General features: G+C 50.8%; 1 protein-coding gene across 1 annotated transcript in view; it reads right to left on the bottom strand.

Moving 5' to 3' along the window:
• Window positions 1-1,554: 1,554 nt before the first annotated feature.
• Window positions 1,555-10,848, bottom strand: part of FANCM (FA complementation group M) — a 73,177-nt gene continuing 63,883 nt past the window's right edge. Inside the window, exons 15-23 of the mRNA XM_054162155.1 lie at window positions 10,269-10,348; window positions 10,097-10,165; window positions 8,976-9,116; window positions 8,069-8,225; window positions 6,929-7,035; window positions 5,206-5,763; window positions 3,971-4,355; window positions 2,799-3,090; window positions 1,555-1,896 (exon numbers count right to left, since the gene is read on the bottom strand). Coding sequence (XP_054018130.1) covers window positions 1,755-1,896; window positions 2,799-3,090; window positions 3,971-4,355; window positions 5,206-5,763; window positions 6,929-7,035; window positions 8,069-8,225; window positions 8,976-9,116; window positions 10,097-10,165; window positions 10,269-10,348 — 1,931 coding nt within the window. The 3' untranslated portion in view covers window positions 1,555-1,754. The remainder of the gene's footprint in view (window positions 1,897-2,798; window positions 3,091-3,970; window positions 4,356-5,205; window positions 5,764-6,928; window positions 7,036-8,068; window positions 8,226-8,975; window positions 9,117-10,096; window positions 10,166-10,268; window positions 10,349-10,848) is intronic.

Here is a 10,848-nt window from a genome sequence, read left to right as displayed (position 1 = left end):
TCTCAGCTGGGCCTGCAACTTTTCTGTCCTCCTTTTTTTCAATAAAGATAAATCCCAGAATCCCAGCATGGTGTAGGGGTTGGAAGGGACCCCTGGAGCTCATCCAGTCCAATCTCCCTCCTAACGGAGGGGAACCCACAGCAGCTTGCCCAGGATCACAATGGCCAAGTGGGTTTGGAATCTTTCCAGATAACACTCCACAGCCTCTCTGGGCAGCCTGCTCCAGGGCTCCTGCACACTCACACCAAACAAATTTCTCCTTGTCTTCAGATGGAACCTCCTGCACTCCAAGTTTTGCCCCTTGTTCTGCCCCTTGGCACCACTGACAAGGGTCTGGCCCGCTGCTCTTGTTCACCATGCTTCAGCTCTTGCTGAGCAGTGAGAAGATCCCCTGTGTGAGTACTCTTCTTTAGGCTAAGCAGTCCCAGGTCTCTTGGCCTTTCCTCCTACCAGAGATGCTGCAGGCCCCTCAGTATCTTTGTAGCCTCCCCTGGCCTCTCCAGTAGTTCCCTGTCTCTCTTGAATGGGAGAGCCCAGAAGTAGACCCAGGACTCCAGATGTGGCCTCACTGGGCCTGAATAAAGGAGGAGAACCTGGCTTGACCTGCTGGACACACTCTTTGTGTACCCCAGGAGACCATTGGCCTTTTTTGCCATGAGGGCACATTGCTGGCTCCTGGGGAACTTCCTGTCCACCAGCACATCCAGGTCTTTCACAGAGCTGCTGTCCAGCAGGTCACCCTTCACTTGTACTGGTGCAGGGGTTGTTCTTCCCCAGGGGCAGGACCCTACATTAGCCCTTATCTAACTTCATGAGGTTCTTCTCCCCCAGCCCTCCAGCTTGGCCAGGTCACATTGAATGCCAGAGCCTGATAGGTGTCAGCCACTCCTCCCAGTCTGATATCAGCAAACTGGCTGAAGGTTCACCTTGTCCCTCAAGTTGTTGAAGATGTTGAATGTCTGCCACCAGCCTGGTGCTGGTCCATGGTGGTCCCTCACTCAGGCCTCACTGAAGCAATTTCTCTCTGCTCCTTGCCCTCCCTTCTTCAGTAACATGCTCCAGGAAGGGATGGAATCAAAACCTCACAGAGTGTTTTGGGCTGGAGGGGGCCTTTGCAGGTCATCTCCTCAAACCCCTGATAGGACAATAAGGAATCCACACGGAGTGTTCTGTCAGACAACCACAGTGTGGCAGCAGCCGGCTGTGTGCTGAGGTCTCTGGGAGCAGGAGAGGGGGGAGGGCTTCTCACAAGGGATGGCTTCTCTGATGCCACCGAAGATCAAGAGAAGTTCATTGCCCTGGGCCCATACATCTCCACTGCACAGCTGGCCAACCCCTCAGTGCTATGGTCAGGAAAAAGGAGCAGGAACTGTGGGTACCCATCTTGGAGTAGCTGGCAAGTGACTAGGCTGGTTCTGTCCCCTCCTTTCTGGCTCCACCAAAACTCTTCAGCCGTAATTCTCCTTTTTAAGGGAATTTTGGGACGATCCTTCCCAGGAAACATCTGTCTGCCCAGAGAGTACACATGGTCAGCTCTGTAGTGACATGGGTCTGTGGGACACAGCAGCCACGACTGGGACCCTGCTGGGGTCAGAGCCATCCTTTGGGTGTGAGCTGGATGCAGCACCTCCAACCCCTGGTATTTCCACAAGGATTTATTTACAATATTTTACAGTGACCCACAACTCCATAAAGTGCAGTTAAAAGAAATCAGCTTTGGTGGGGGGAGAGTCCCTAAGCCCCCGTTCACCTCCTCAGCTCTTGGTGTTGCTTCTCCCCTTGGCACTGAGGTCGTCAGGCAGCATCTGCAGGTCAAAGCCGTAGTGGAGGTAGCGGAAGATCTCCTCTGCCTTCTGTGCACTGACCTGGGCACCAGCAGCAATCTCTGAGGGGGAGCTGTAAGAGACCACAGCAGGGGGACACCTCAGGGCATAACACCAACAAAAGAAGGCAAGTGTCCAATGCAAAGAGAGCAAGAGGAATACCAGGAGCTACTGCTGGTCACCTCTTGCCAGGTTCCTGAGGGCTGTGAGCACACCAGCCTAAGCAGGAGAGCTGCAGATGAAATGGAAAACCATGGAAGGGGAGAGGGAAAGGTGAGGCACAAAGGGAGGTGGTGGTGGAAATAGGGCCATGTCATGGCCTGGGTCTGCTCACGTTGGAGAGACTGAGAAATGCATGAAGAGCAGGAGTGATAAGGAGACAGGAAAGCTTCTGAGGAGCTCTGGGAGTAACTGGAGCAGGCCCGGAGAAGGGCAACCAAGCTGCTGAAGCACCCAGGGAAAAGGTGTGGTGAGGAGCAGCTGCAGGAACTGGGGTTGTTCAGCCAGGAGAAAAGGAGGCTGAGGAGAGACCTCATTGCTCTCTACAACTTTCTGAAAGAAGGCTGGAGCCAAGTGGGGATTGGTCTCCTCTCCCAGGGAACAAGTGATGGGACACGAGGAAATGGCCTCAGATTGCACCAGGGGAGGTTTAGGTTGGACATGAGCAACAATTTCTTCCCCAAAATGGTTGTCATGGCCTAGTCCAGGCTGCCCACAGCAGTGGCAGAGTCCCCATCCCTGGAAGGGTTTCAAAGCCATGGAAAGTGGTGCTGAGGGACATGGTTAGTGGTGAACTTGGCAATGGTGGACTTAATGGTCTTAAGGGTCTCTTCCAAACAAAACAACCCTGTGGTTCTAACAGCAAGGCAGAGAGAAGATCTCCCTAAGCAACTCCCCTGGCAGAAAGTCCTGGATGAGACAGAAGATCCAAAGCAGTCAGGCCTCAAAGCACCTTCTGGACACCTTTGCTGTTACCTGTTGGTCAGCTCCTTGATGGAGCTGAAGCAATGGCACATGTTGAGAGCAGCTGGGTAGCTGAGGTTGGGAATGGTCAAGTAGAAGTTGAGCATTTCCCTCTTGTGACCCTCCACCTCTGTTGGCACACGAATGGCAGCATTCTTCCTCTGTTCCACCAAAGCCAGGTCCTTCAGCAGAGCAGCACTTTCCTCTTGGCAAGAGCTGAAGAGAATTCGGACCCCAGCCTGGACCAAGGCTGCAAGGACCCCATCATAGTACTGTGTCCTCTGGAAGATGCGAGATGTTTCTCCTGCAGAGTGAAAACAAGAGATATGAGTGAGATCCAAGTGAGAAAGCACATCCAGCAGGAATCACTGCTGTCCAGGTGGTAACAAACATGGGCAAGGCACTTTAGGACACGGTTTTGATGGCCAGAGAAAGGCAACCATGCTGCTGAAGTGCCTGGAGAAAAGGTGTGGTGAGGAGTAGCTGTGGGAACTGGGGTTGTTCAGCCAGGAGAAAAGGAGGCTGGGTTGAAGGTTGGACTTGATGATCTTAGAAGTCTTCTCCAACCAAAACAATTCCATGATTCTATGAAAACAGCTCAAAGATCCCCTGCTTTGAGAGTCACAGACTTGCTTGAGTTGGAAGAGACCTTAAAGCCCATCCAGTCAAACCCCCCTGCAGTCACCAGGGACATCTGCAACTGGTTGCTCAGAGCCCCAAACAGCCTGGCCTTCAACACTTGTAGAACCATGAATGGATTTGTTTCATCCACAGGAGCTAAAAAGATGATGAGGGAAACATATGAAGGAGACAGGAGGGGTCAGAGGTGCTATGGGAGAGGTTGAGGAATTGAGTTGAGGAATATCAGTGGGAGAGAGGGTTGGGAGGAATACTTAAAGGCTGTACAACAGGAGACACCAAGCTACCAGAGGTTAGAATGTACTTGGATGCTGGCAAACAAGAAAGCAGCAGTGCTCAGGAAAGGGCCTAATGAGCAAAAAGGGAACAAAGTGGACACAAAGTGACCAATTCTGTCCTTGTTTCCATAGCTGGGCCATTACATTTGTGTCACCAAAGCAAAGCTGTGCCCACAAGATGGTTTTCCATCTATTTTCTGTCCTGTACCACACACCAAAGCAGTGTGCCCAGTGTGTCCCCATGTGCCCCCAGCTGGGAACACCTACCTGCTTTAGCCCTGTCCTTCTCCACAATCATACAGACCCTCTCAAAGGTGTTTTGCAGGCACTGGATCCTCTGGGTGACCTTGTTCCTGTTGGCTGGGCTCAGCAGCTCAGACAGAAACCTCCTCTCCACGGCCAGGCGGTTGCTGACCACATAATCACTGCTGCCCAGTGAGCAAATCTGCACCTTCATGCCATGCAGGGCCTTCAAGGAGGAGATCACCTCAGCTCCAGAGGAGATCTCCCTGCTGTCTGCCAGAATGCAGAGGGAAGGGGGCTTCTCCAGAGGAGCAGGTGGAAATGGAACTGGAGCTGCAGAGGTCTTTGTGGAAGAAGAGGGAGGTGGAACTGAAGGGTTTCTGCAGGCACTCTTCAAGGAACTTCCCACCTGTGGTAAAAATCAGGGTTTCTGAGAGATCACAGAAGGATGAGGCTGAACAATGTGCCAAGAAAATCAATACTGGCTTTTAACTGATGATGATTCCAAGGTTCCACCTTGGGTTTCACTCCAGTTAATAAAATCTTAAACAAACCCAAGGTATTTAGACTGGGGATTAGGAAGGATTAGTGAGGGTGGTGAGACACTGGAACAGGTTGCCCAGGGAGGTCTTGAATGCCCCCTCCCTGGAGGTATTCAAGGCCAGGTTGGATGAGGCCTTGAGCAACCTGGTCTAGAAGGTGTCCCTGCCCATGGCAGAGGGGTTGGAACTATACAATCTCTAATCAGGGTCCCTTCTAACCCAACCCACCCTGTGATTTTATGAATCAGTGGACACTGTGCTGTTTGAAATAGATTCACATTCCTCCAGAGCAGCAGACTCAGGACAGTTTCTCCTCTCCAAGACACTCTCCAATTTACACTGTGAGTGAAAAAAGCTCTACATCAAAGAAAAGGGAGACAATGTAAAGCAGAATGGACCCGCCAAAGGTTGTCACCTTTTGCTACTGTGCTCCTGATAGCCCCCAAAACAACAACACTAGGACAGGTCCCCATGGGTCAGATCATCTAGCCAAATGTGAGGTGAGAGGATCACAGAATGGTTTAGGTTGGAAGAGACCCTGAAGATCATCTAGTTCCACCCCCACTACCATAGGCAGGGACATCTTCCACTAGATCAGGATGCTCCAGATCCCATCCAATTTGGGTTTCAACACATTCAGGCTTGAAGCATCCACAGCTTCACATCATCTAGGAAAGAGTGAAGTGAGAATAAATATTGTACTGAGTTGACACCAACCTCAGAGGGAGCCTGGAGATCCTCCTTCCCCAGCTCAGGGACAGCTGGTGGAGAGCATGTCCTCCTGCCATGATGCTCTGGGTGAAAATCCAGCATTTCAGATACTGAAGCCTTCAACCCAAGAAGTAACTCATTCTTGTCCTTCACAGACTGCTGAGCAACAGTATCCCCAGCAGTTCCTTCATGCTGCACAGAGGAGGCCGAAGGCAATGCCTTGGGTGGCTTGTTTTTCTGTTCTGCCCTCAAACAGTCTGGCCTCACAGGCTTCTCACTGCTGCTAACGGCTTCATCCCCACTGGAGTCACTGAGGACAATAATCCGGGATGGTTTCTTCTTCTGCAGTGGGACAGAGCAGGTCTCCTCCACCCTGGCCTGGTTTAGCCTCCTCCTGCGGCGGGTCAGGTACTGTTTCCTCCCACCACTGAAGGCCTCATTGTGTAGGAGATCAAAATTCACACTCACTTCTTCCTCACTAGATTCATTTTTGGGGCAAGGCTCCTCTTCCTCCTCTCCCACACAGAAGCTGTCTTCTGCATAAGCCTGGTCTTGCTCAGGAATCTGTGGAGGAAACACCAAACCTGGTAAGTGTTGAAGCCCTGTGACGATCCTGCTCCTCCCCATACGTGCACTTTGCTGATCAAACCCATCCCATGCACCAACCTGTGCAATGTCTGAAGTAAAATGGAAGCTCAAACTTGGCTGCTTCTGCAGAACCTCAGGCGAAGCAACCACAAAACTGACATTGTGAGCTGAGGCTGTGGACATTGAGCCATAGATTCATAAAATGGTGTAGCTTGGAAAGGACCTAAAGATCATCTAGCTCCAACTCCCCTGCCATGGGCACAGACACCTTCCACTAGGCAAAACTGCTCAAGGCCCATGACTTCTTGTGACCTGCTGGCAAATGATCAGTAAGCACAACTGCAAGTTTGCTGTGTCTTAAAAAAACCCCAGTGCTTTGTCCTTGACATTAAATCTAGGGCTCTGCATTCACAGAATGCCAGCATGGTGAGGTTGGAAAGGATCTCTGGAGATCAACCAGTCCAACCCCCCTGCTAAAGCAGAGGCACCTACAGCAGCTTGCCCAGGATCACAATAGCCAGGTGGCTTTGAGATCTCTCCAGAGAAGGAGACCCCACAACCCCTCTGGGCAGCCTGCTCCAGGGCTCCAGCACCCTCACACCAAACAAGTTTCTCCTCATCTTCAAGTGGAACCTCCTGAGTTCCAGTTTGTGTCTGTTGCCCCTTGTCCTGTCACTGGGCACCACTGACAAGAGCCTGGCCCCATCAGCTTGCCCCCCTACAGACCTTTTAGCTCTTGCTGAACACTGAGAAGACGCCCTCTGGGACTGCTTTTCTCCAGGCTCAACTTCCCCAGGTCTCTCAGTCTTTCCTTCTGACAGAGACACTCCAGGCCCCTCAGCAGCTTTGTAGTCTCTGCTGGACTCTAGTCAGGGGTCAATCCCCAGTGACAGTGGACAGCAAGATGCACCCAGCCAAAGAGCTGAGGAGCAGTCAGAAGCACCGTTAGATAGCTGCCCTGTCATCTCCTAGATGTTTCAGGAACTAAATTTCTAACTGTTGGAGCAAATGTGATCTCTCAGCACTGATGCTTGCCCAGCGGCAAGAGCATGGCTGCAACCGGACTTCAGAGCAGGATTAAAACCTAAGCATGGTGAGAGGCCAGTGGAATTTCACCAGGAGAAGTCCTCTCCCTCCATACCTGTGAGAAAACGGCCATGCTGTCGAATGCACGATGGACCATTTTGTAACTGCTGCCCAGAGCTGGGCTGCGGACGGACTTCAGGTAAACTCCTTTCATCTCACACTCTGAAAGCAAGCAGGAAGAGAAAGGGAAGAGCTGTTGGGAAGGATTCATGTTTTCATTGATTACTCTTCTCCTTATCCAGCCATTCCTAACAGGAGATTGGAGCCAGGTGGGGTTGGGCTCTTCTCCCAAGGAACAAGACAAGAGGAAATGGCCTCAAGTTGCCCCAGGGGAGGTTTAGGTTGGACAGGAAGAACAACTTCTTCCCCTTGAGGGTTGTCATGGCCTGGCCCATGCTGCTTAGGGCAGTGGTGGAATCCATCTCTGGAGGGGTTTCAAAGCCATGGAAGTGTGGTGCTGAGGGACATGGTTTAATGGTGACCAGGCAGTTGGGCTCAATGACCTTGGAGGTCTCTTCCAACCACAGCTATTCTGTGATTCCATGAAGCTGTTCATTGCCATTTTCCAAAGCACTTTTTTTTGCCAAATTTGTGTGGATTTTCCCCAGTCCCACAAGGCCTTCTGCACCATGAACATAAGGCAGACAGACCAATGTTCTTGCTCTGCTGTCTTTCTTTAGAAAGCTCCTGCTGACTGAAGCAAAAATGGTCCAGAAAGATCACAGAATCAGCCAGGTTGGGGGAGACCTCCAAGATCATCAAAACAGTCCAACCAATCACCCAACCCTAGCTAATCAACTAGACCATGGCACCAAGTGCCTCATCCAGGCTCTTCTTAAACACCTCCAGGGATGTTGACCCCACCACCTCCCTAGGCAGCCCATTCCAATGGGCGATCACTCTTTCTGTGAAGAACTTCCTTCTAAGATCAAGCCTAAACTTCCCCTTGCACAGCTTGAGACTGTGTCCTCTTGTTCTGGTGCTGGTTGCCTGGGAGAAGAGACCAACCCCCACATAGCAACACCCTTCATCAGCTGGTGTCTGACCTAGCACAGCAAATGTGAACTGAGACTGTTGGACTTGATGTTCTTGGAGGACTTTTCCAGCCTTAATGATTCTCCATTAGCTGATCAAAAGGCCATGCTCAAACACAACATCCCTTAGTGTCTAACCAGACCCAAACCTCCTCACTCACCATTCAACACTTGTGTGACCTCTGCTTCATCATTCAGGAACTGAGCAAGGGAAGAGCTCAGCTCGCTCTCTATATCCTCATTCTCATCAGATGAGACAACCTCTGCATCTTGCTGGGACAGCTCAGCTTCTTCATCTAGAAACTGTCTTGCTTCATGCTAAAGGAGAAAAACAAAGAATTAAATTGTAGTTAGGAGCTGGCTGCTAATCAATTAACATTACACATGCCCAGGTCTGGGCTCCCCAGTTTAAGAGAGACAGAGCCTGCCAAAGGTTGATCTAACACTGAGAGACCTGGGGCTGTTGAGCCTGGAGAAGAGCAGCCTGACAGGGCATCTTCTCAGTCTCAGCAAGAGCTAAAGGACCTGTGGAGGGCAAGAGGATAGGGCCAGACTCTTGTGAGTTGTGCTCAGAGACAGGACAAGGGGCCATGGGCACAAACTGAAACCCAGGAGGTTCCATCTGAAGAGGAGGAGAAAGTTGTTTGGTGTGAGGGTGCTGGAGCCCTGGAGCAGGCTGCCCAGAGAGGTTGTGGAGTCTCCTGGTGAGATTCCAAACCTAGCTGGCCATTGTGATCCTGGACAATCTGCCCTGGGTGCCCCTGTGTGTTAGACTGGGTGACCCCCAGAGGTCCCTTCCAACCCACCACACTGAGATCCTGGGATTTTGTGAGAATGCACATCATTAGGGAGATGAGGCATCTGACATGAACTGTAGTCATGGACACATCTCAGATACATGCTCCAGGCCCCTCAGCATCTTTGTAGCCTCCACTGGAGTCTCTCCCTGCCTCTTCTGGATTAGGGAGTCAGTTACAAAGCAGAGCAGTTATCAACATTACCACTTCAATGCAAGCTGCTCCAGATGTGACATTCAAGGTGTGAAGAAAGCCACCTGACATCACATACCCTGTGTGAAAAATTGCTCTTGACCTTCTGCCTTTTGGTACTTCTCAGCTGGTTTTTGTTAGCAGCTGCTGAGCTGGTGTCTGTGATCCTCCTGGTGCTCTGCTGAAAATCCATGCTGCTGTCATCACTGGACATGTCAGACTAGAGGAACATTTCACAAACACAGTCAGCCAGGCAGTTCCCAGTTTTTCTTGAACTGGGGAGCCCAGAACCCAACCCAGGACTCTGGATATGACCTGAGCAGGGCAAAGCAGAGAGGGAGAACCTTCCTCCATCTGCTGGCCACACTCTTACTAATGCAGCCTTCTTCATACACCTTAGGCCACATGGCAGAAGATATTTGACATTGGAACAGGCTGCCCAACGAGGTGGTGGAGTCACCATCCCTGGAGGTGTTGAAGAAACCTGTAGTCACAGCACTTAGGGATGTGGTTTAATGGCCATGGTGGTGCTGGGTTGATGGTTGAACTTAGAATCATAGAATCAATAAGGTTGGAATTGACCTTAAAGATCATCAAGTCCAACCTGTCACCACAGACCTCATGACTAAACCATGGCACCAGTGCAGAGTACAGGGGCACAATGACCTCCCTGCTCCTGCTGGCCACACTATTCTTGATGCAGGCCAGGATACCATTGGCCTTCTTGGCCACCTGGGCATACTGCTGGCTCATGTTCACACTGCTGTCAGTCATCACCCCCAGGTCCTCTCTGCCTGGCTGCTCTCCAGCCACTCTGACCCCAGCCTGTAGCTCTGCATGGGGTTGTTGTGGCCAAAGTGCAGCACCCAGCACTTGGATTTGTTGAATGCCATCATGTTGGACTCTGCCCATCTGTCCAACCTGTCAAGGTCCCTCTGCAGAGCCCTTCTGCCCTCTAACAGATCAACATCTCCTCCCAGCTTGGTGTCATCTGCAAATTTACTGATGACTGACTCAATCCCCTCATCCAGATCATCAATAAAGATATTGAAGAGGAATAAAGATGACCTTAGAGGTCTTTTCCAACCCAAACAACACTGTGACTATATTTTCAATAAGAAGAGTCCTGCAGACCAGAGGAAGAGGTTGGAGTTCAAATATCCACTCCCCAATGAGCTGGTTTCCCTCTGTCCCACTCACCACGTTCAGAGGGCGCTGGCGTTTCCTGGTGGTGCGGACGGGTGACTCGGCATCGGAGTCGTTCCGAACCTGTGGAAACAGAAAGAATTGCAGGGAGGGCTTTTTCCCCTCTGCTCTTTCACTCATCGCTTTGCTTCTCTGGTCTTTGTTTGTCTCTTTTTCCAAGACTCACATCAGGAGACTTCAAAACATTCTTCTTTCTCCTGTTTTTTCTCTGGAAAACGATCTCTTCTTCGCTCTCACTGCTGGGTCCTGCCGAAAACATAAGAGTCAACAAGGCTGCGAAGGAGATGTCCTTGTTCCCAGCACAATGCTGCTGGAGCTCAGCAATCAAAACCTGTCTCTCTCAGCAAAGGACCCACAAAGGAGATGAATTATTGACCTGTGCAGCAAATATTGTTCCTTTTACCCTTCTTACTCAAAATAAATCATCTCCAGCTGAGATGGACAATACATCTTCCTCACCTGGAGAGGTGCTGAGAGGAAGTGATTATCCCAGGAGGCAGAGCCACAAAAAATGGGAGGTGAAGAATGACACCAGGGTAAGAAGCCCTTAAAAGTTGAGTAAGAGAAGTGTTCTGTGACACACATCACTTTGGGTGCACTGTAACAAAACCAGAGCTCACTAAAAAGTCTTCTTTCTAATTCCTTTTCATGGAATCGTGGAACCATCATGGTTGGAAAAGGCCTCCAAGATTATCAAGTCCAACCATTAACCACTGCCAGGTCACCACTAAACCATGTCCCTCAGC

Source organism: Dryobates pubescens, chromosome 5 (assembly GCF_014839835.1).
Source record: "Dryobates pubescens isolate bDryPub1 chromosome 5, bDryPub1.pri, whole genome shotgun sequence".
Taxonomy (NCBI): Eukaryota; Metazoa; Chordata; class Aves; order Piciformes; family Picidae; genus Dryobates; species Dryobates pubescens.
This window is presented reverse-complemented; position numbering and strand designations above follow the sequence as displayed.